This window comes from Bombus flavifrons, chromosome 14 (assembly GCF_040668555.2).
Source record: "Bombus flavifrons isolate JBK064 chromosome 14, iyBomFlav1_principal, whole genome shotgun sequence".
NCBI lineage: Eukaryota > Metazoa > Arthropoda > Insecta > Hymenoptera > Apidae > Bombus > Bombus flavifrons.
In genome coordinates this window covers 1707283-1733918 of record NC_138455.1, presented here as the reverse complement: position 1 = coordinate 1733918, position 26636 = coordinate 1707283, and the positions used below count along the sequence as shown (strand labels likewise).

At 37.7% G+C, this 26636-nt stretch overlaps 1 protein-coding gene across 2 annotated transcripts in view; it reads right to left on the bottom strand.

The window, feature by feature from the left end:
* The window catches only part of LOC138187003 (dipeptidase 1), a 144112-nt gene that overhangs the window by 44782 nt on the left and 72694 nt on the right, over positions 1-26636 (bottom strand). For both annotated transcript variants that reach the window (XM_069127415.1, XM_069127416.1), the window contains exon 4: positions 180-460. In XM_069127415.1, the coding sequence (XP_068983516.1) occupies positions 180-460 (281 nt within the window). The remainder of the gene's footprint in view (positions 1-179; positions 461-26636) is intronic.

Genomic DNA, 26636 nt, shown 5'->3' with positions numbered 1-26636 from the left:
GATATTCAATTAGTAATTGGAAAGCATTAGAACCTGTGAATTAGTAATTCGTTTATGTCATAGAATAAATGGTACTCGTAGATGCTTGCAAAAACTGGAAGGCTGATTTCACTCGAATTTCGATCGATACCTCCGTTAGCTTTCTGTGACGCGATTCTTCCGTGAATGCACGAACTTACCCGTCGATCAGAGGCACTTCAGTGAGGATCCTCCTGATCACGTCCAGCCTCTGCTGATGCGTGACAGGCGCGGATTGTAGAAGCAATGGTAGACAAAGCCCTCCGAGAAGCAGAGCCATCACTAGGAGCAAGATGGGCGCCAATACTCGGCATCTTCTGCGAGGACTCTCTTCCCTGCGGTCTTTGCTGCTGCCGCTACTTGGGGAATCCTCGCACGGCGGTGGCAGTCGCACTGTGCCGTTGCACGGTGCCACGTCTGGCAGTTCTGTTAGGCACGTCGTCTGCAAGCCAGAAATAATTTCTGAATGTTTTTGGGGCAAAAACTCAATGGAAATAAGAAAAACTAAAATAATTCACACATAGAATTTCGAACTTAAAATAGACTTTAAACTTTCACGTTAATTCGATCGGACATTTGTGGCCCTCCGGGTTTCAAGGTTGTTTTGATCGAGAGATCATGTATGTTAGAAAATGTTATTTATGCGTTTAAGATATTTGTTTCGTCAATAATATGATTGCCTTGTATGCCATCAGAGGCAAAAAACAAATAAAGGAGTTATATTTCAGATACAGCTAATTTATATACACATTTGTAATAATATGGAACGGTCCAAATATTCATGGACGACAGTGTACAAATAATGCATAGTTAAATATGAAGAGGGAATAAAACTGACCTAACTGTAGAAAAGGATAATGATATTAACTGAATTAATTATGTTATTAATTGGCGATCAAACGAACAATTGTAACTACATTTCCATATTTAATTCCAAGCCGATTTACCTAAATTGCTGTATTCTTTTAATTTTATTGTGAAATGTGAAACTGTAATACAGTTAAACAAATTTGTGTCCATTGAAACCAGTCATTAACGAGCATTTAATTATCTTTTCGAAAATATCGTAACAGGTCATCGTTGGCTAATTCGCAGCTGAATGAATGGCAACCATAACCTGTTCGTATAAAAAGATAACAACCAGAGCTACACCGACACGTAACCGAGGAGATATCCTCCAGAGCTACCGACTCGCATTGCAGACACCGTGGAACTTCTCTTCACACTTATCCTAACTCCTATAAAGTAGAGTAAGACTGAGACCGGTTTTCCACGCGTGTCTTCAAATCCTTCTACCATCTACTAACACCCTGAGCTCCGATGAAACTTTTATTGGGCTGACACGAAGCAGAAGATTCTTTCTCCCCATATAATAACAAGTTCGCAACGACTTCGGGCCGATGTTGAACTTATATGATGATTTTAAGCTTCGATTGATGTTATTGAAACGTAGCTTACGTCTATACTTTACATGGTAAGGATAATTAACGTTATTCATAAAAAGTGTAATGTATAAAACGTATATAATTAAATACCTTAAGATTAAGATATTTGATCCATCTCAAATTTAAGGTTCAATGAGACACAACGTCTCAATATGAAATTTTTGTCGATATTTTTTTGTCTACACATCATTAAACAGGTAAAAACGACGTTTTATATGGACTGAGCTAATACAATAGTTCTTTCTCGGGAGAAATTTCAGTTCTTCCGTATTTATGAGACAGTGTTTTAACCGAGCTGCTGCGTAATCCTATCTCATTGAGAAGGCTAACGGATCATCGAGTTCCATGCGCTAATTGTCGGTCCTTTCACCATATAGGTAATTCCGTCCGTAACTCTGGCAGTTTAGGGCAGCATTGTGCACCATGGAAAGCAAGGGAAATCCCAGTTTCATTTGGATTCTTCTCGTTCCGCAATTCTCGGGTTTCTTCTATATACACATGCGATATCCACTAGAAACTTCGCATCCCGGTGCATCCGCATTATTGTGCGCCATAAATACAGGAAACTCGCCGCTGCCGTCTACACACGACCAAAGAGAGACACAGAGTTGTACGTCAGCCAGATAAAAGTTTCGCCGATGCTTGAAGTGCCAGCTTCTTTCAACTTCCTCGCTTCCGCAGTATAAAAACGTTATATCCAGCGACAACGAGGCGGATTGCGGATGCGGACGAGAAGACCGTTGAAAATTGCTAAAGCGCGATCATCGTCGATCGAAATAAGAAGCCAGATTCGTGGAAACGTTACGTATGATGGATATTAGGTAGTTGTATAATGAACATACTATATATGAAATATCGTTTCGAGATAAGTACCTTTTAGTAAGCGTAATTTAAACTTAAAATTACAGTACTCTTATTTGTAACCCGTGATCTTGGGAAAACATTTGATAAAGCTAAACGTAAATTGGGGTTTTACAGGGATTACCGGCTAATGGGAAAATTGGATTCATTTAGGCGAAACACACGACCACCTAACGCGTTCGTTCGTGCGAAATTTAATTTTCCTTTTAATTGATCGATACTATTTGGAATTCGTATTCGAATTTCAGTTTTAATTAGAATAGATCTACGATGCATTGGCGTAATGTTCGTATAAACTATTGGGCTGCGTGGCGTTACGGTACGTTAACAAGGAATTTCGTGCTGGTTAAATGTTATTAATGTTACACGCGGTTCTGTCGAAACTTCTCGTAAATAAGCGTTTAATTACACGCGATCGTTGTTTGATATGCGCGGTTTGAAACATGTCGTAACCGACCGTATCTTCCGCATCGATGGATTCGAAGTTTGTGGTCCACGTTAATTGATGCATTTGTATCAAGGTTCCAATTCGTTACGATGTTTTTCAAACGTAAGGCCGTTTGTATTTCCCGTAATTATTTTACTTCGAACTTAGTTATAACACGATATTTATGCTATACAAAATTTATATACGTATTTACATACTCAATTACATATAATTTTAAATATAACAAAACTCATATGTTATTTCATTAAAAATGTATCGTGAATAATATCAAAAGGTTATTTACACACACACACACACACACACACACACACTCACTCACTCATTCACTCACTCACTCATTCACTCACTCACTCATTCACACACACACACTCTCACACGTTGTTTCAAGCTGCGTAGTATGGTCTACGCTTAGTCCGCGCATAACGCCTTGTTCTACTGACAACTTATACGCTGTCATAATGAAACAGTCGCTGTCTATCTCATCCCAAGTGAGCCCAAAGAATTGATTACTCTCTGAATATCTCAGAGTGTATAATAGTCAGGTGATGCTGTCAGAGTACTGTGATAATGCGCTCATTCTAAAATCTTTCGGGGCCAAAGCTGCGAACTGTCGTTCGACTTTCGAACTTCCCAACGTTCCCATGCACTGCCTAGTTGTCTCTGTTCGTCACTTCATCGCGTCCTTCTTCTTCTTCGTGTATTCTCCTCTGAGATTCCATTTTCTGTCCTCCTGCTTCCTCCTTCCTCGTTACTGGCACATCGCCACGCGTTAACGAGAGAACAAGATGAAACTTCGCCGACAGATATTCCTTAGCAACGGAATTCTCCGTGCACGCTTTGGGAACCGAAATACTCAGCATTGATGTGACATCACGTACACCCCGAGTTCCGGGTTTTCTGTGCGGTCGAACAGTCCTGCTCCTCTGTTCAAGGCCACTCAACCGATCGGTGTCGCCGGATGCCCATGTTTCGTTACAGAATAGAAATTGTCTTCCAATGCAGATAGTGGTTTGATGGATTGCTTACCACTCCTCCGACGACGTTTGCGTTCGTTTGGGCGTCACGTTTCAATTCGTATCATGATTTTGAAGCTGAAATTTACTGCGTGTATAAGCATTCACTTAAACATCTATCGCACCAAGAATGGAGAAAAGTATTCGATACGTTTTTCGGATATATCGTCAAAAAGAGATTCGTGAAATACGTTAAAAGTGCGCTCACCCATATGTGGAGCGACTTTAGAGAAACCATTCTTGATATCTCGCAACTTCATGCTCTTCAGAGAGACCCAGAATTCCATTTTACCGTTCGTTCGGATTTTATCTCGTTTCACAAAGTGTGTCAACATTTTCTACCCATTCAAAGCAATCGAGCAAAGCCAAAATAATTGCCGCACAATAATTGTTCACACTTGTAACTTCGCCTCGTTTGCCAAAGCGGTGCGCTGCAAACTAAACGCACGCGGTAACTGTCAGAAAGTTCCTGTGATCATCTAGCGCGTTGAATTCATTGTACGGTAATAATTATCGTCCGTTCGCACGCATCTGGTCGCTCTTGACCGGAATAAAAAGAATGAAAATTGGAGTGGGCGACGCTTTCGTGACCGTGGTAATTGTTCGAAAGTTTTTCAGTTAAGCTCGTCAGACTCCTTACATTAAGGAAGCACGTTAATTCTGGCGACTGAAAATGAAGCGACGAGATAATGTCGTTAGAGGAAACGTAACGGGTTTTTTTATTGTAGTTTCCTTCGCGACTCAACCGCGTCCTCGATAAATCAGAATTATTACGCAATGCGGAACCAATTTCGATATCTATCCTCGGGGCGAAATTGCCAATTCATTTCACAGGCTTCCTCGAAAAATTACGATCGTACGGGATAAAAAGTAATTGAAATTTCGGGAATTCTAAAGGATAAAGCACCAATCGAATTTCGAGTTTTATCTCGATTAAGTTTACACGTTTTACGTTGGACTAAAAAAGTAAATTTTTCAAGAAATCCTTTTCGTCTCTAATCACGCGTACTGTCTTAGACCGTGGATCTTTTTATCCATTAAATATCATAATAAACATTATACTCTACATATTTCGTATATTTTTGCATATTACCTGTATGTGTTTTGAGCGTTTTCACAATTTTAAATTTCCCATAAACGCATAAAAACTCGCGAAAGAAATATTTGCTTTTAATTACTAAGTAACACAAAAAACATAAAATCAACAGAAAGCGACCAATCGTACCTTTTGCATGTAGCCTTCGTTTATCTTTTACCATGAAAATGAGTGGATTTCCTATTTCGAACATTAAAGTAGACAATTAAAGATCGCGTCTTTAATGGAGCATTCTCTACAATTGAGTTTTACCAGGTGGTTCGACATAATTATTCGGTCGGAGGGTTGCTTAAGGCGCCTTGCTCAATTGCAAAATCGATTGCCGCCGTAATTTTCCGTTGTTCTGTCGCCTTCCGTTTACGTACTCCTTGCCGTCGTTTTTTGGCCATCGTCTGTTCTAGTAATTAAGGAACGGTCGACGGCGGAGTCGTAAATGGTTATTAAAGGCCGCGTGTTACGGTCGTTATAGAGTTTCTACGAAGGTGGCTTCATTAATTAAAAATTCTTTAGAACTAGTTCCTATGGTTGAGCTTGTGCGATACCCGCGAGACATCTCCCGTAGACTTTGCCGTGGAAAAAACGGACCTCGACGCACAAAGTGACTCTTCTCATTTCTTTTTTTTTTTTCTTTTTTGTTTCTTTTTCTGCATGGAGGAAACTTGTCGGCCAACGAACTTCGCCTAACGTCTGATTTTTTTACGAGTTTCTTAATTTCTCCCGTGAAAATTGCACAGCCCTGAGATGTCGTAAATTAGCGGCTTTCTTTGGATTGAATTTAATTAAATGAATTCCTCGACACATAATTAAAATTCAAGACTCAGGGCCGCGTCGCTGCGTTTTGTTACAAACACGTATACACGCGTGCGTTTCGTGATCTGCTTTGGGATTACCGCTTGTGTACAATTACTGCTTTGTGCTGGTTTCGTGAAATTCTCAGGGCGTTAACATTTTGTCGAAAATATACAATGCAATCGGTTTTGATGAATACATTGGAAACTAAAGAATCGTAGCTATTTACTTGCTGGTTAGTTGAAATGATTTTTACTTGAAGTTTGTTGATAAACAGTAGCTATTTATTTTTGTCGAAATCGAAATATTAATCTCTGATTAAGCAAGTTCCCTAAAGTGACGAGAAGACCCGTTTAATCCAAGAATGTACCAAGTAGAAAAGCAATGGGCATTACGGAATGCAGGTAAATCGATATATTACTGCGTGAAACGCGAAGCGTGAAGTGTTTATCGAATTAACGGGCATCAACGTTACGGGATTTATGCTGGTAATCAGATTCGTAGTTTGCAAAGCAGATAGCGATTCTGTCGTTTCAGCTGAAGTTACAAATCCATGAATATCATCGAATTCCTGAAGAGAGCCTTCTGTTGTCCTTCGGAGAGGTAATATTATGGAAAGTAGAGCAAAGATTAAAGTGTCTGGACTGGGGTAAGGGTTAGGCAAGGATATGAGAGGCGATCTTATTCGAGTGTCTGCAATTCGCACAAAGAAAAGGAGGGTCAGACCGTGCTGAAAGGTGCCTGCCAGTTAATGGAACTAAGAACCATGCGAATCTGTTACGTCTGGCAAAGGCTTTTCGCTTTGATCCGTCAGCTGCATGTACTTCCGTCTTTAGTCATCTGAATGCCTCGTCTGGCACTTGATGCGCACTCGTATCTGCATTCGCGCGTTGTTCATTTGTCGTTATCTTTTTCGCCTGTGATATTAAAATCCAAAGCTAACAGACGCTGTTGAATGACTTTCAGTGGAAAGCTTATGATGTTACATGATATTTTCTATCGTATCGGTTTAGCTGGGAATAAACAATGACAGTCGTGCGGGATGGCATATCAACTCTCTGTCCACGTCAGCTATATCTATTATTTCAACTAACAAACGGAAACATTACGGACAAAAGGTGTATGATTCCGCAAGAAACACAACGCGATGACGATAGTTTCTGTTGAAAGGCGAACTTGTTAGCCGTACCCGATGGTCAACACGGTGGGCTAAAAATATACCTAAGTCAGATATACAATTTCAATCGATCGAATTGCGTTTTGTCGTAGGTAAGCAAGTATACTTTAGGACGATAGTATAACTGTCGCTTCTGGACTCGTATTCATCATCGAACTTTATCTTTAATTACACTTTCATATCTTTGAAACCATGTGAAAGCGCATATCTCCGCGGTAAAGCAGCTCCGTCGAACACGTACCGCCCCCGAAATACTAAATCAAACGCTTCCCTTCGGAAAAGTTTCGAGAGTCGAGCAAACTGTTCCAAACTATCGACAGCGCGATAGTTTTCATTGAGGACAGTCGCGCAGTTTCTCAGATCCTACCACGTCGACCTCAGGAAGCTCTCACATCGAGGATGACATCGCCCTTCTACATCATGAACGATGTTCTCCACAATGCTTCGAAGACTATAACTCACGCGTCTTCATCATTTGATCGATTTGACCTCTTAACGTCTGAGTTATGAAGATAAAATTTTGCGAGTATTCTCTTGGTGAGAAAGTAATATCAGTTTTGTGCATATAAAGTGCATTATCTTATGGTGTTATTTTTTTATTTAATCAGTTATATTCTATCCGTTGTTTTCTACGACTATCCCACCAGTTTCGGAACTTCTGCATGGCACCTTCGAAGAAGAAACTGATTTTCATTGAAAAAATGAGCTGAACTGATTGTATCGCGTCCATTGAAATGATCTCGCAATGCCTCGAAAGAGCGGAAGTCCGTTTGTGCCATATCCGGAGAATAGGTAGAATGAGAAAGAATTTCATATAACTTACATCTTTTTTTAAATTTGCGTATAATTGATGGCAGTCAGACTTTGTCAGGTTCCATGTCTACTTGTCAGAACTACGTATTCGAAAATGAGCAGTAGCGTACAGAGTGGCTATAATTACTACAATTATAATTTTTACCAGGTTACACGATATTTCATGGTGTATATATATTTTTTGTAGCCACTCTAACACATACCAAGTGCTAAGAAGCTTAATACACGACGCATGGTCTAAGACCAACGTCTTGTTTCTTCGCTCGGTTTAGAACCTTTCCTTTGTCGTGTACGATCTCGTACACACGGTCTTCGTAAGGATATGTATATATACATATGTGTGTATGTGTGTAAAAGAGGATAGAAGGGAGGAAGGGCCAGAAGAGGACTTGAAAGCCAGCGAACTCAGTCCGAGCATTGTCAAGTTTTCGTATAAATTTCTCCTCGACGTAAATTCAAAGGCCGCCGTTGGTGCACAAAGCCAGCTCGAAGGGGGTAGCTGAGACAGAGCTGGTGTAGTTAGAAGGGGTTGAACGAAGAGAAAAGAGAGGAGCCGAGCCAGGACGCAACTGGGGTACTTTCAAGTCTCTCTCCTTACTCCACCTACGCTACCTTCCTCATCCTTCTGCTCGTTCTCCTCCTCTTCCACCATCGTCTTTATCTCCGGCTGCCTGCTCGTTCTCTTAATTCTGCAGCGATTAACGATCCGTGCCGGCGAGAAATTAGTCCTGCTTGTTTTCATCCCCTTCCGCATCCGCCTGCTCATTTTCGTCAATGTCCTTTCCTTCTCTAAACACCTTACTTTTTGCTTTTCCCAGTAATTATTATTTGCAGATTTGAACGTCAGATTTGTAGAACTTTTCCAATTCGTTCTCCGGAATTTCCTTCAAGTTTCATAAATTAAGCATCGGTATTTCTCGTAGTGGTTTAATCTTACAAGATAACGCCAGGAGACGCAGTGCGACGTACACGACGAGAATCGCGACCGAAAGATACAGTGGAACGGCTCTGTTTATTGCCCACTTCGCTCGATAATTTCAAATAACAGTCGCTAGTTCTTTCCCCGTTGGTATGGAGCTCGGTTGTATTGCGGGAATTCTGTTTGGAAATTCTATTTTGTCGGTTAATCCGTCTCAACTTCCGCATCGATTATTGCCCCCTCGATGGGGTTTCGCGGAATTAAACGAATGTGGGTGTAACTGCGTTTTACGAAGAGGTCGTCTTTTATTTTAAATTAACAGATAGATACAGTAACATAACAGGTAATTGATTGCATTTATCTGTGTATGTCTTCCATTGATAATATTACCAGTTGCTCTGTTTTCTCTCCATTCAATGTACTTCGTAGAATTAAACCAATATACGATGGATGATTAAATTGTTATGATCATCCCATAGTCATCGGCAATTACACTCAGAATCTTCGACAGTATGTCGACGACATACTTCGAGGTCATCGATATCGGTAAGACGTGCCCTATTTTGCATAATTACCCGAAAATACATACGTATATGTAATAAAAATTCCTATGCTCTATTTACAAGATCGTCATAACAGCGTCTGTCAGTACGACGAAACGTAATTTTATCTCGCCTATACTACCGCAGCACCATATTTCGTGACATATTACTTTATAATCCGAACGCATTTACAGAGGCTGACATTTCCCTGCTGGTAGCTGGTAATGAGACAAATCGCGTTCGACTGCTCGTCGATGTTTTATTTCGACGGCCACACGTTTCCCGTTGTTTGCTGTGGCCAGAGAACGGCGTGTGTAGCTGTTTCATGTTAATTAGTTTAGTTGGACGGCGTTTGTGTGCGTATCGCCGAACGAGCCGTGAACCCGAACGATTTTCTGGACGTTGAACAATGCGTCCTCCGCCCGCCTCCTATTTACGCATAAAATAAGTTTAAACATGGCCAAAATTCGGCCTGCCATGCCAGCTGGAAATCGCTTCAATTTACATCGTCATGGGAGAACGTTTGCGCTTGTTCGTAAACAAGCTTGGTCGATTTTCGAAGATTATTTGGATGCATAATTCTCGCATACTGGATCCATTCAACCCAGACTTTGCAATTTATATTTTTCGTTCCCCATGTATTGAATAATCCGCTCGAGGAATAATGAGTATTATAAATATCGATCATGTACGGAGTGCTTTGTATAACGCGTGCAACGTATTTCAGCAGTGGTCAGAGGATACAAAGAGTGCTTTACCTGGTTCGTAATTACAGTCCTCAATATGTCGCAGGAATATTATGTTTATTCGCTGCAGTTAAGACACATAATATTCTATAATATTCTTCAAAATGTAACGTAGAGAGGTGAACAAATTTATTAAATAGCAACCTAATAGGAACTTTTATTAGGCTATCTCTAAATTGCCAATTGCACCGTAATTACTGGAGCATTCCGCACATTACTTTTTGTTTCCATTTTTAGCTCCACGATTCCAAGTACCGTTGCTTGAAGAAATTAGAATTGAACGGAATTAGGGTGAAAAGAGTAACACGATGCGAAAAACGAATATTCTTGCTCCTTTTACGAGACCTTTCAGACAAGCGTCGCGACCCGGTGAAACAGTGTGACGAAATAAGCGTTTATTTCTTAGTGAAAGGTAAATATTTCACTAGCAGTGCGCCTAAGTGGACCACGGTCAAACCAAGCAACACGACCAAACAACGCCGCGTGGCCTAACTTCTCGTTGACTTAATTTAAATGCATTCGCGGTCGGTGGAAATTTTACAAAAGTGTACGGGCCTGTGTAGGAGACACTAAGAGGAAACATCCTGTACTAAGTAAAAAGTTCGCGAGCAAAGTTGCTCGTGCAGGGCATGTCCTATTTCATTTGTTCGTTGTGGAAATACGCTTGAGCCTTGGAGGGCTGATGTCTTTCTCGCAGATGTAAATATTATACTTAGCATGAAACAATTAGAAAACGAGAAACGTAGCTTTTGGATACCTCTGAAGAATACGTGAGATAAACGAGATATGATGATATTCTTAGCGGAGCCTTCAAATTTTCCAAGTGCGAAGAAGTTGAGATCGATCATGAACAGGTAATTGTTAAATAGTCTCATCTTGATCATAATTATCGTCGTATAGATATAATTAAACGTATAATAAAACAGCTTTCAACCATCACTTAACAAATTAATTTAATTATTTCCTTCAATTATATTCTGAATAGTTTGTTACGAATAACGAATTATATTATTCGTAATTGTGCCTATTGTTAAAATAAGTCACGTTCGTTACTTCATATCAACCACCGTACTTTCTTGCCGATCGGGTTTGGAGTGGTAGACAATTTATAGTGATAGTGTGCAATTATAAACAAACGGTATTTCTGGACAGTTCATGAGATTAAAGGGCTATTCATGACCTGATCGTACAATTTAACGATGCGGTTATTTTCGCCATGCTAATGGCACCAGTGGTGTCGTATTTACAGTAATGAGAGAAAGCTATTATCACTTTCGAGTATGCATTAGAACATCGGTGTAGCGTGAACGTGCGTTGCCATCAAATGGGAGGAATGCAATATGCTGTACACTGTTTCATATACGATCCGTGGAATGCAAATAAAGTTTGCGTATGGTGCACTTCATTATCCTTCATTTTGCATCCTGTCCGTTATTTAAGTGTACATAAAAGCTTGTAACATAGCGGACGAAGGTGCGTTCTTTGTTTAACTAGAAGTATATTCTTGTTTCAATAAAAAATTGCCAGCATCTTTGGAATAACAATATTTTCCAATTACGCTGATTATTTTACTCTTTTCGCAACGGCTAGGTAGACAATGTTCGAACAGCTGTAAGACGGTAGTGGCAAAGAAGAACGTGATATAACGTAATCAGAAAATAATTGGAGCGAAAAGAAACGTTGCCTGGAAGGTTTTCACGTTTAATTTTCTATAGCATTGCGTTATAAAGATTATAACATCACATGATGAATATTTCAAAGATAAACGAATGACTAGTCATCTCAGTGTTCTTTCAAATGACGATGTACCACGACAACTGTGCAGCAAATATATTTTACGTTACGTAAGCAGAAATTGTTAAGTTGATTGATTTAATATCGGGTACTCAAAATGTGATTGCAAGGAAATTTTCAATGACTGCATGAAAACATGTGAATTTTATCGTAAACACTTCGTTTGTTTTCAGTTACTTTGTTAATGTAATAATCGATAAAGTGAAATAATTACGCGAAGGAGTGTAAACATATTCGGTGATTCAAAGTGCGGCCATTAAAATTGCATTCGAAGGTATTCCATGGAAATGACAGAAAACGGATTAAAATGATTAAACGGAGGCCGCTCTGATTGCATTCGAAAGTTGCATTTAATAACATTTTTGATTACCTATAACCATCTTTGCTATCTCGCGGAAATAGCGGCCCGTTAATCAACGATATCCGATTAAGTTCTGACTGTCTTTGCGTTTGCGAAATTTAATAAACAAAAAACTAAGCGGCTGCCTTGAAATAAAACTATTATACCGATCGGATAACGTACCGATATGGTTTCTTTCTTGTCTCGAGATTCGATTTCAAGCAATATCGGTCGATCGCTCAAGCTGCAAAAATACCCTGTAATTTATATTTCGAACGAAGTTTCGTTTTAGAGCGAATGGAATATGAAAATTTATTAAAATTTTCTAGACTGAACTTTTTATAATACGAGGCCTTAAGGGGTTAAGTCACCTACAATCGGTTAAATTTACTACAATCTTCCGCAATCTTGTCTTGTAAGATGATAAAATCAAGGAAAAATGTGGAATACAGCCATTATTATACAAGAAATAAGAATCTCAAGAAATAATTCTGTACTTTCTTTTTTTACCTTTTTTTTTACGAAATAGTTAGACTGCGATCTTATTAATGCAATATAAATTCTTCGCGGTGGCATAGATTACGGCGCTACGGTTTGAGCTGAAGAATAAAGCCAAATATTTTTAGTTTTTGCGTAATATTTAGTACGGAAGTACGTAGGACTTAAAAAAAATGTTGATTTTTGTGTGCACTTTTAAATAAAAAGTTTCATTTTTCACACTTTAAAGCATATGTTTGCAAAATATGACTCTTAAAAAGAGTGGCGTAAGTTTCTTCAACAATTTTTATCCGATTCACTTCAAATTTTAACACGATTTTCCTTTTTACATAATCTAGGAAAGTACGTATGGTTTTTGCGAAATATTTAAAGCTTTCTTCGCTACAGATATTTTTATAATGAATTTTTCCATGAAAAATGAAACTCATCGTTCAAGAGTTTTCACAAAAGCCAACATTTTATTTAAGTCCTACGTACTTCCGTATGTTACGTAGGAGCTAAAAGTATCCGGTTGTATTCCTTAACCATCTACTCAACCGCGAACAATTTGTGTTGCGTTAATAAAATTCCAGTCTAACTTTTATGTAAAAAAATTATTTCTTAAGATTCCATTTCTTGTATAATAATGGCTGTATTCCAAATTTTTCTTTAACGTCGCTCTTTTACCAGACAGAATTGCCAATGGTTGTAAGAGATTCAATCAACTTAAGGTAACCTGAGCCCTTAAAATTGTATTCTACGCTTTCTACTTCTTTTCGTAAATAGTATAATGTAAAATGATCTTCTATCAGTCGTTTACTTCTGTTCAGTTGTTAAATTTGTGAAAAATACTAAAAGAATACGTATGATGATAATCATTAATATCTTTCTGTCGATTGTCTCTCATTATCAGGCTAAAACCGAGTAGAGCAGTAGTCGAAATCAATAGTTGGAAGAAAGTCCTAGAAACGACCACAATAGTCAACAGGAATAATTTTGGGCAAAGTGACAGTTAGTGACCACCGACAAACCACAAAGTGGATATCATCTCCGGTAGGTAGAGCGTCAAGAGTTAGTTGATAATGTGCAGCAATTTCAGACATTCTAATGTACATAAAAATGGAAGATTAATTGATTTAATTGAAAATAAAATTAATATCAAAATTAAAAATTTCAATTAGAATTTCAGACGTGACAAATGCGTAGTTGCATGTCATTTTATGACGTACCTACGCACTGTCGTTCGTAAGTATCCCGACACCTTGGCCGATTTAGCTCACAACTTTTGATTTTGAGTTACACAGACTGTAGAAATTAATAATGTATCAACAATTATGATATTTGTATCTTTTTATTGTTAAAATATCAAGGAAGTAAACTGATCCACTAGTTGAATTTCAAAGACAACGGCATTTTATAAATTACATTTCGCGCTAGCGATTCTCGGTCACGTAAACGATCTTTCGTCCAGTGGAACAATACGGACCAGAGGGAACGAGTTTCTTGCTTTGCTTTGAAACAAAGTGTCCATTTCGTTTATTTTCTAAGGCACTCGGTTCTATGTCACAACTACGAGAAGCTTCCTCGCCCAGTAATCAATCAATTTACTTCTAGATCAAGTTTCCTGCCCGATCCGGCAAAAATGCGAACGGATTAAAAAGCGAGAACTACGTTCATCTTTGACGGATATTTTTATGTGCCATCGGCTTCTTTCGGTTAATAACTTTATGTTCAGTTACCTTTCTCCCTTTTCTTCTTTTTTTAGCTTTCTTTAGGTATCTTTCTTTACATAACTGCAATATTATATTCTTAGATATTACAAGAATATTAAACATTTTTTGCATATCGAAGTAAATTGACAAAGATATGAAAAATAAATAAGATAATGTTGACTACGGTAACCAAATGGCCTGATTCAACTTCGACTATATTTGCCGGTATAAATAAAGTCAGATAAACGTACGTTCTATTTTAGAAGGTTACTTTCTCAATTTTGGTGAGCAACACAAAACACTATTTAATTGCATTAATCGATAGCCACTCGATTATCTGATTTATTACCGCGATATACTCTTCTCATTGACCACAATTGTTATCGATCTCACCTATTGCGATTATTATAAATGGCTAATTTCTTCGAACCGATAGGGAATAATATCATTGATTTTGCATAATTGATATTTTAAAACTGTACTAGATAAGCCGTTTATTAATTTAAATTATAAAATATAATATCACAGAATAAAATGAAAATATTAGAGAGTATAATAAAAAGAATAAAAAGATATTGTGAAAGAAATTTTTTGAAACGGTCGATAGTATCAAAAGAAATGAAAATTAATCCATAACTGCACAACTTTCAACTAATATTTAATTTCTCGAGGCTCTCACTTAAGAGCCATTGTGACGTGGATCAGCTAAATTGCTGCGATTCGCAGTCGATTATCGCCAGACGAGTTTTATCGTCGACCCGAGCGTAAATCGTAGCTCGAACCGATCTCTTTGGAATCGGACTTTCGAAATAATGCAGCGCCGCCCTAGAAACTGGGGCAGCGAATCGAAAGGGGCCAGAGTCGAAGGAAAAGCCTGTTCACGGCTGGGCGTAGTTGGAAGTTCGCGTGAATTCCCGGCTTTCCTGTGTTTCCCGAGCGAAGCCGTAATACCAACGAGCCGCGACCGTGACTTTTGTTCTCGAATAAAAGGAAAACTTTGATCTACGCGAAGATCAACGCGAAGAAAACTTGAACAACCGCGAAGCTACCGCGAATGAAAGATGCATAAAACATTATCGACGTTCTATTAGACTTCGCGACGTTCGTCCTATTGAAAAGCTATCTTCGTTCAGCTCACGGTGTTCCTTGTGATGGCGTCTACTTCCGCAAGGATGCTGCGACGCGACGTTTATGAAAAATAGCTGTAGGAAGTAAATCGATACCCAATTTCTCCTTATAGCCTCGCTTGGATAAGATTGGATAGTTCAAAAAAACGTTTATGGCGAACTTTCAGAAAAATTTTACAGTGCTGTATCTGTTCACTTTGGCGTTTTATCGAAGCCAAGTCAGTCCACGCTCAATTGAGATTAGATTTAATCTTAGTCTAACAAAAAATTAACCCAGCGAATTTAAATTAAACGTTGTATTTTGAATTCATTTGGATCTGTACTTAGATTGAAAACAATCTAACAATTTCGTGCAAATATGAAATTACAAATAGATCTATTTCAAGTCATTCATGATTTTATAAATTTATAATCGTTAGAGATAGATTCGAATTACGATCCTTTAAATTCTATGTGAAAATTAAGATATCGGGATGTATTCGTTGGTGAAAAGAGTATGAAAATTGAATAAAGAAAAGAAAGTTAATGAAATAATTAAATTTTTAATAATTTCGTGTAATTCACCTATTTATTTTTAACATTTTACGTGCAGAACTCAAGCTAAATCGATAATGAGATAGCCATATTCACCCTCGTCAATTCCCTACTCTTTAATTCCACTAGATTTCGCACCATTGCAAGCTTTTTATTTTCTGTCATTTCTTTCCCCGTCACTTTTTACTCTTCAATTTCTCTGATATTACGTTTGCCCGGTTCTTTACCACTTTACGCGCTAGTTCAACACGATTTTTTCCTCCCGATGAAGTCTAGCCACCCCGGCTCGCATTACTTCCATTTTCGGTTCATTGTTCTATGCCGCTTCCACCCCGCGCCACGTCCCTACGCTTCGTTCAGCTTTGCTCATCTTCTTTTTACCGCATTTACCTCCGCTATATCATCGATTCTACCTTTATCTCGTCTTTATCGCCGCCACTTCCACCTCTATTATCTCTTTCACCCTTCGCTTGATCTTTAGGTCTAAGACGGCGTCGTTCCACTACCTCTTAAGGGTTGAAACTTTAACGTCTGGCTAACGTTTAACTTTACACCGCAAACGCATTTGGCTATATCGATCGCAGTCTCCTTATTTTCTGTTCTATTCGAATTTTCTTCGGTTCCATTGAAAATTTGTATTTTGCATTAAAAAATTTGCCACAGGTGAATGATAAATACAGTTACTCACATTGATATTCTGACACGGTACTATTTATGTATTTATCGCTTTGTATCAGGAGAATGATTTCAAATATCATGTTGCCGATTCGACAGGAATATGTATTATCGCAGCCTGAAAGTACATAAAGAGTTGCTTCCTAAATAATTTTAGGAGGACGCAAGTATATTTGAGAAAAAGATTCTTTCTTTCATTTTTTTTTTTTCGTCGATTCTACGTTTTTTATCAGTTACATTTTGTAATTTGACCGTTGCGTAGCAATTTGCATGGTAATACGTTATAGATATTAACAACGCTTGGTAACGATCGATATTATTAATTAATTTTGTTAAAATGCTGAATCAAAGCGGCGATTTATGCTGCAAGGGTAACTGATTGAATAGGATAAGTTATTATTGAAATACAATTATCAGATTAATTACTGTGGCTTAATTTAAAGATGAGTCGAATCATTATTATAAAAAAATCTATTCTATAATTAATTCATTCGTTAGAGATAACAATTAATTAGTCTTTGGTTATTAACAACTGTACAGCTCGTCAACCGTAGTTTACTGGGAATAAAAGTTAACGTTTATTATCACTATTTTCAAAATTCAAGCAAACGCGTAAACACGTCATCTCAACCTTCCATCGCGAAACGCGAAAACACCCAAGGCGGCTACATCATAACGAACACCTCGTGTTCCGTATTTCAGTCATTGATCACGCAACTGATACTTCTCCGTTTGTCTTCTTGCAGTCATCCAATATCGAGCAAAAACGACGAACGTGAGAGAGAATCATTTTAGTCGCCGAGTAAAAATGCCGATCGGTTTGAAGAAACGTAATTACGGCATTCCGCATGAAAGCATCAGAGAATGAGCTTGCTATATACATGTATACAGTACCGTGGAAAATGCTAGCTGCCGGAAATCCATTTTGTGCGGCGCTGTCGTCGGAATTTCTAACAGGTCAGCCTCGCGGATACATTTTGGTGCACAGCTGGGTTGATATCCTAAATGTTATTAGAGGAAAGAAGAACCAGGAAGGAGCAAAGAGAATGAAAGCTATGTGCCAGACTGATTGCAAACGAAAGCACAAACGTGAGTCGAAGTAATATTTGCTTTCTTTTTTTAGTATTTGTTTTGAAGAAGTTTACATGGGTTGACGAGAGCCGATTGGATTTCATGGTGACTACCATTGACCCGCTTTTTTCTCTTTTTATTCTTCCTTTCGAGAGGGAAAATCAACGTTCATTGTTACGGAAACTGGAATTGCATCGTGAAGGCAATTTGTGGAGCGTGTAACGCTATTGTGATTAATTCTGGCTGTTCTGGCTGTCAGAGAATTCAATTGGAACGTAAAAGTATGAAACTGATACTAAATGAATGAACGGTCATGGTAAATTCGCGAAACGCCTGTTTTATCACCATTTTATCGGGGAATTTTCGTGAATTTTATTGTACAATTCGCATTCAGTTCTCTTTCGGAGTGTAATTAGGGTGTCGTATCCAGTCATTTCTGTCGTGGGACGTGTATAGGATGTCGATCGTATATTTCGGCAGACTTTATAAACTGCTTTCTATTGTTGTAAAGTCGAAATGTTCTAACAATCACATATATATGAAATAATTGGTATTGTAGAATATCGTTAATTATTCGATGTTTAATTATAATTTATTATAATTTAATATAGTACATGTTTGCGTTATCATTGTTGGACCAATATTTCTAATTTTCTGCTCTATACAAGTGATAAAAAATGAAAAGCAATTTCTAGAATTGTAGATGGAAAAACGTATGATGTGAAAAATATAACTAGTCGTTGTTGTATTTTTAAATTGTAATTCAGATTCAGTCACTCATGTTATCGTGTTATGTGATCAATACTTCGCTGCTCTCGCCACCGTAGCGAGTACACTCGGTTTGCAATGAACCGTTGAACGACGTCCAGATGACTGACTTTTCCCCGAACGACACACGTTCAAGGACTTGCAATTTCGTGGCACCGAAGTATCGTGATACCTTGAAACGTCCTCGTAAAACAAGCGATTTTCCAGGAAACTGTGAATTCGCTACTAGCGATATAAAAAGTTGTCTGATAACGCTTCCAGTTGATCTCTGTATCGTTCTTGTTTTCTTTCTCTTGAAACGTATGGCCGTATCCACAAAGGAAAAAAATTTATGATTTACATTTTTTCATAAAAGGGACGCGACGATTCTAGACTCGATGTTGTAACAAAGAACACTACCAAATACTGTTGCTGTTTTAACGTGTTTTAATGTTTAATATTGTTTCGTATGCTGGAGTTGGACGTTATATGGAGCATCGAAAGGCTTTGTCGGCGAACCGGGCGAGGGTTGGACAAGGAAAAGCTCATCTGACAATTTTTTAATAAACTCACTTTTTGCTGTCTACTATCCTACTGTCTTTCTATCTACTATTTTCTACTATAAAACATTTTTAATCTGTCGCTTTATTAACAAAATCATAAAAAATATATTAATCGGATTTCCGCGATTGATTTCTCCTTTTGGTGTTAAAATATAGTTTAAAAAGAAAAAGTGCGGATTAAATAGTCAAACATGGGAAAAATCATTACACTTACAAAATCATTACTTATTACCTGTTTTTGTAGGAAATAATTTTCAGAAATAATTTTTCTAATAAATTTTAATCTCCACTTTTCATTTCAAATGGTCACATTTTCAATCGATTTATTTTTCTCTACTGATACCCATTCAGATGAATATTGCAAAAGCTTGTTCCGTGGGCAATTCTCTGGTTGTATAAATAATCTAATAGTATAAACTCGCCGCAGTACATCTGCGGCTGGTTTGTGTAATCTGAGGGCAGTTATCCCCGCGGGAATCTCCCTTTACGTGTTCAATCCTATATAAACAGATTCGTAGTTCCCATGTAGCGTAAATCTCGTCTAAACAAACCCTTTGTAATACTTTTTAACATTATTTAATAAGCTAAATAGTTTCTACTTTTCAATTTTCTTTAGAACGGAAGTTCGCAGGGAGTATTGCTTTTTTAGAGAAATTCCATCTTATTTCATTAAGAATGAAATTATTAAGAAAAGATAAAAGTGACTTGCGATTAGTGTTTCTTAGTTCTTTCATTTCAATTTCCTGATCCAATTTAAAAAATTACTTGTTCGCCCAAGCGATGGCAATTTTTAAATTTAATCTTATAATTTTTGAGGCGGTTTTCTTTTTAATTAGTCAAAAACGTATATTATTTTTCACATCATTCGGCATAGAGTAAACGTGGTAAACCAGAGGGAAATTATTTTATCTAGAATTTCTCAAATTGCTAAGCACGTTCGTAAAGTTCTTTCAAAGTTATCCCCAACGAAGTGAATTATTTTGCCATAATAATTTCGCAGCGGGAAATTATATCTCGTGGAAATGAAAACTCACGAACGAAGCTACTTAAAAATCGATGTACCCATTACAACGGGTGAATCTACTTTGATGCCTTCGGTGCATCGGGACATCATCTCCCACCCGTATCCGCGTACTCGTAAATTCATTTCATGTTATACGTGTGTTTTTCGGTCACCAGGACCGTTCCATTTCTTGACTCGACAGGAAGGTCTTTGGTATTAGGAAAATGTTGGTATTTTCCTTCATCGAATACACAGAATATTTAAAAAACTTGAAATCGAATTTCAGGTATCTACATTTATCAATATATTTCTGCTTTTTTCGATGCTCCCGAGGGTTTGATCTAAACTTTCTGTAACGCCCTGTAGAAAGAAACAGAAGAACAACATAAGATCTGATGAATTTTTCTTCCCATTCGTCTTCTTCGTCTCCTTTCTCTCGACCTTAAATGCGCGTTTTTTTACACACGGACCACCCAAGCGTTTTTACACGAGACAATTGGACGACAAAGGAATTAAAAGCGGGCCACATTACGTAACCGCCAGGCTGCTGTTTGCTTCGTTAAGAAACTAAGCGGCATGCTTTAAGAGGCTCTCGCCTTTAAATAGCCTCCCGGGTACGATGAGATGGACAGAGATAGAAGAAACTGGAATGAGAGAGTATCTGGAAAACCGTGGGGCACTTTAGCAGTTAGGACGCTCCTGTTTTCTGTCTTTTCGCTCTCGTGTCCTCTTTACTCGTCTCTTTCTGCCTTTCCCCCCCCCCCCTTCCTTCTTCTTTCCTTTGCCTCTGTTCTTTTCGTACTCCACCCACCCGGCCAACCATCCACGCAAACACGAGCACATCTCTTTTTGTCACCTGGTTCTTTTGTGAAATATACACGACCGCTCATACGTATACGGACGCTTTGATCGATCTGTAGTATCAGAATGCGAGTTCTAACAAACTATGCGCAGTGACATTTTAACGTATGTATATGGGAGACAAACACACGAAAGAAATCTTATACAGGGACAAGATACCATACTTATGTTTTTAATTAATTCAAAAAATTCTTTAAACATTTGGCAGTCACTTTTCACTATGCTTTGAGAAGTCACATAATCTAAGACTTATATTATTTACCTATTAAATAGTATAACGAGATCTCTGCTTTGTATATTTTTACACCTTTGAATTTCTCGTAAATTACACAGCAGCAGTCTGTTGATCATATAATTGATAATAAAATTGGGAAATTTACCAAACACGAAATTCATCAATTTTCGAGAAACAGCTTCTGAGAGATACTATATACGATTTGTATCAAATATCTGCTTTGTATCAAGAGATTTGTAATACTGATACGGCTTACTATGTGTGTTATACGCTATGTATCGTATTCATGTTATAACTGTATATCGTCCCGCAGCAATTATGTAAATGTCTGCTGTATCGGTATTTATTATAAACTCTGATTTTCTAATCTTTTCCTAGAATATTATTTTCACATAATTCAGGTTTTAAGAGGGTAATGGAATTAATGTTTCGATTTATATTTATTATATTCGTAAACAGTTAGACGATTTAAGAAGTCTTGGCTGTAAAGAATTCAAATAATTGCAGATGTTTTTATCGCAGAATTGTATAATTACATCACGTGCAATTCAAAAAATAAACAAATGTGTAGGTACTCTTGAGAGATAGTATATCTCGGTGGACTCAAAGGAGAAGACTTTCTTTCTTGCAACCCGTTTTTCAAGTGACGACCAGATTTTATCCTCGTTACTGTACTAGGCCTGCAAATCTCTCCTCTTCCTTCCTGTCTTCTTTTCTTTCTCTCTATGTGTCACCTTTTTTCTCTCTTTCTATGCGCTCACAAAATTCTATGGGATCTGGGGATTAACTCGGTCTCGAATGTGATTTCGGTGAAGTGTTTAATCGCGTTTCTCTGCATTTCTTTCTTCGGTTCCCTTATTTCCCTTTTGAATCCTTCTTCCCCTCGAATGGGAAACCTGGGCGTTCACGCGGCACTCCACGCGAGAAACCGAATTAACTCGAGCAGCCGCGGCATTAACGTAAATAATGCTGTTCACTAGATGTATGCAAATTAAACTTGCGACAGATTTAATTGCGTAATGGCTTCATTAAGATTTATACGTGCACCGGCTCAAGTGTGCTTCCGGCGTATCGAGACGGAGACAATTTGTTCGAGTGTGGCTCTAATTAATCTTGAAAAATAAAAGATTCTTAGGAATTAGTCTTGAAAAAATAAAAGATTCTCATGTACGAAGAGAATCGGAGAATTCTTAAATATTCAAAATCTGAGGGACAAAAGTCGTCTTTTCGCGCATTGCCTTTAATAAATATTAGAACATCTAATATACAAAACGTAATAACTGATTTAAGTTAGCAAAGTATGATTTGACGAAAATTATACGTTTCTTGCAAGACAACGACCGAAAAGTAGACGGTAGTTTAAGAGAACTCGAAAACCTGAGAAAATCGAACTCTTCGTTAAGCTGTAAATGCTAGAGAAAATTCCAAAATTTATCGTGAATGGTCAGTGTGAATTCGTACCTATGCGACTTTAGTTTCACACAATAGTCTTTATAGAGGATTTGTAACAGAGTAGAATTATTGGAAATCGATAAATTCGGTCCGTCACCGAACTGATATCTATGGAATATAGTTATTTGCACGTTTGCACCTAGATACCACCGAGTCTTTAATAAATCCAGACTCCTGTATCACGGTTGAATTAATCGGTCTACCCAGTTATTTGTTTCAAGTTCCACAAATCGTGTCATCTGTTTATCGTTTAAATCCTTCATTAATCAAAGTATCAGAATCTCGCTACTGGCCATCATGATTGAGATGACATATCAGAAGAAGAGAACACCTAAGATAAAAGAAATACCAGAGAAAGAAATGTTATTTAATTAATTTCTAATGTTATTTTACAATTCTACTGTTCTTCCACGTTATTTTACCGAGAGTTCATCCATTTCATTTGCAATAAGTACCAGCAATGCGTACAAAACGAAATCCAGCTCGTTAAAACAAATGGTTCGAGTAGTTAAAATAAATTGTTCGTGATAAATGATTAAAATAAATAGTTAGAAGAGAAAAAGCGGAAAGCGATCGAGAGATTCTTCGTCGTTACACTTTAATTCGTTATAGATCAGCGACACCCTTTTAAACGCGACGCGAAACGGAGCGTAAAGTTGATCCTAAACACAGCAAGAAAACGTACTTTGGATGGGATCGGTTTCTCTGCCGGTGTAACAACATTTGTTCAGCAAAAGCATGCGATCCACTACGTGTTTGCTATTCTTCGGCCGCCTTCATGTAGCGTGATGCTGCCTGTCTCTCTCATCCTACCTAACCGGTGCTTGGATCCCTTTTAGAGTTATCGGTCGTTCCACAGACGAGCGATTTCCCGTTAAATCGGCCGCCAGGCAAACTGAATGAGAACGAGTTTTCGACGATGTAATAGGGTTGTCTTCTTTTGTCTCCCCAGGCTTGGCCTATCGTTCGGATTAACGGAGGGTAATGGACATCAGAAAAGTTCTCTGAGACCTGCGTTCACCCTGGTACCACGGGGCTACGCTCCATTTTTGTCTCCGTCCGGCTATCTCGTGGCGCAAAAGGAGCCATGCATAAAAGCCGTCGGCAAAGCAACCTGCCGACACATTATGTAACGACGTTTAAGCTTGACGAGGCGTGAAGCGTAACCTTCCGCCTTCGTCGTCGCTCCTGGTCAGTTCAACCGATCTCTCAGGATTTAATGCAGTCACAGGTGAGCAGTCTGTGATGGTAGACAGCCCTGCACCACGCCGTTTCCAACGCTACCTCGAAGGTCAATGATCTTACGCCGTCGTCTGTGAAACGCCTTCGGGTATGTTAAGAGCTTCAGGCATTCGATTTTGCGATAGCTACATACGTGTTTGGAATATGCTCTTGTGGAATTTTTAGACTGAATAGAATTTAGACTGGAGCGTAACTACGTCCTTATTCAAAAATTTCAGATATTGCCAGTTTAGGGATTAATTTGATTCTTTCGGTGTAAAAATGATGCAAAATATCAAAATGTGGACTAACGTTGTAGATTGTGTCGTTTGTCTCCTCGTGTTATATTGTACATCTAACGATTTTCATCTAACAATGTGTTATGTTTATTAACACATTGTTATACCACCGGTTATATTGTTATATTACGTTATAACAATATAACACAATCGTGTATATATTGTACATCTAACAATTACTTCACGATGTTCCTTTGTTTATAAAAATTGTATAAAAACCTTTCAAAAGACACGACATTTTACGGAGCTTGCATGATACAACGAATGAGCTAACATTAAAAGTCATTGTTGTAAGCAAGCTCCGTGACAATACAAACCGCGTTTGATATTGTACGTTAAAAGCGAGTCCGAGCGGCACCGATACACAACCGAGAACAAGGCTCTCATTACAATTGTTGCTTCCTGCACATAGCCAGACCAGCGAATTTCTACCAACAAAATGTAATCGGTGTTCTATTTAAGAAAATAGAAGTCATCGTCATTAGTTCAGAACTCGTGGCCACGTATAAGGTTCAAAAGGTGCGAAATAAAAAATAACAAGACAAAAGAAAAGGGAAATATAGCAAAGGCCAGAAACATTGAGTTATCTACTTGACTCGAGATTGATTAAAATTTCAGTTCAGAAATTGGATAAATTTTTAGTTCAAAGACAGGCTAAAATTTCAATGTAGAAATTTTGTCGAAAAAAATTATTTTTTTCCTTTTTATTTGATTTATTCCCCGCCCTCCCCCAAAAAATAATTTTTCACTTCCTTCAATTCACTCGATTTCGTGAGAATTGAGAATTGAGTATTTGAGCTACACACTGGAAATTGGAGTATTTTATTCCCCTTCCTCGTAGCAATAAGTCGAAGGAAAAAAGGAAAAAAATTTTGGCAATTCGTCCGAAGTGAGTCCGGATTAAATGTTTCAAGAGACGTGGCTCGCATTCCGCTTGTTTAAGTTATGAATAGGTTCCGTAGGAAATCTCATCAGAAAGTTTTCATAGAAAAGTGCAATCGCGTTTGCGCTGCACGCCACGCTGTTTCCTTTCGTGTTACTCCGGAATTTTGCCGGTACTTACACCTACGAAAGGAAAGAGTAGAGTTTCATCCGGGAAACAAATAAGTAAGACGTATCTTCTTCAAAATAGAGTCTTATTATTAATGTGTGTTGCAGCTGGAGGCAGCAGTTTGTATTCTAAGAGGCTCATGCACGTTTTTCACAGGTAAAACCACGGGGAATGAATAGGAAAATACCGTGATTTCGTGCTTTAATATTTTAAATGTATTTCATTTACTTTGTTCCTTTCCTTTTTTTTCTTGTTCTTATAGTAGTGTTTCTTGAACTTGCGTTTAAATATTTTAAATATTTTATAATAGAATGTTCAATTTCTTTTTATATATATTTAACGTCGCGTCGATTACGGGGTCGTTAACGGCGACGTTAAGCTCAAACTGATTAGATTTTAGTGCACGTATTTTTATTTCTTTGAGGAAATTTAATGCGTTTGATAAGTGATCTTGCAGTGTTAAGCCTGTGCCACGTTCCATTCCATGCCTCTGTCTTTGCGTTTCTGTATATCTACATTGATAGAGTATGTGAGTGGCTTAATTGTTGATTACGGTAAGTTCTAGTTGTTCTTACGAGTTTAATGTATGTTATTTGCAGTATATTTTTTTTATAAGAGAAAAGCAACTAAATATTCGGCATTTTTTGGATTGTTTCAAATTTTGTAAAATAAAAATAAAAATACATTTATTTATGTCTGCAAGAAAAAACGTTTCATTGGAAAATAAGAGCATATGCGGATAGTTTTTGCAGTCACCGAACATTGCCTGTAAATTATTCTTTCTCGCTACGACTTTCCCGAGCAATCCGTTATTTTCGATACACCTCGATTTTGATTTATCGACATTCCTATCACAGTGGCCTAGTTTTTTACACTGATCATTAATTTATCACGAGTTAATTGATATTCTGCTTTAATTACGAATCGTCTAAATTAACTCTATCTCAATTTTCGCTTGATTCTGCGTTCAGCTGATTCTCGGCTATAATGTTGTTTCGAAGCGAGCCGTACACGCATTCCAAACGCTATATTCGCAATATTTCGAGTTTCGATTAATTGCTTTGCCGTAGGCCCGTGCCCCGTATTGTTCTAAAATCGTTCACTTAATAGTAATGTACCCCCAATATTCGGTTTTCGCGAGAACGTGCACAATGCTGCAAATTAAATCGCGAATTGCCGTTTTCGTCCCGGCCGGAAATTAAAATGCATTGTAGAGTAAACCGATACCAGTCGCTATTTTCATTAAATCTGTGCGATCTGTTTATTGTAAATATCAATATCGTGAATAGGATTCGATGGCCGTTTCGTTGCTTATCGTTATGAGAGAAATTTCAAGTAATTAGTTCAATACGCAGAGTTCGGTGTTTTGTGTGCATTCCAGTGGTTATAAGATATCATGACAGTGGTTATAAGATATATATATATATATATATATATATATATATATATATATATATATATATATATATATATATATATATATATATATGATATTTATATATTATATTTATATTATTCTACTGTATATCATTATATTTACTGTTACATGGGACAGAGCTGAAGCAATACAAATTATTATAGGCAAACTTGTCATCAATCAATCAGAT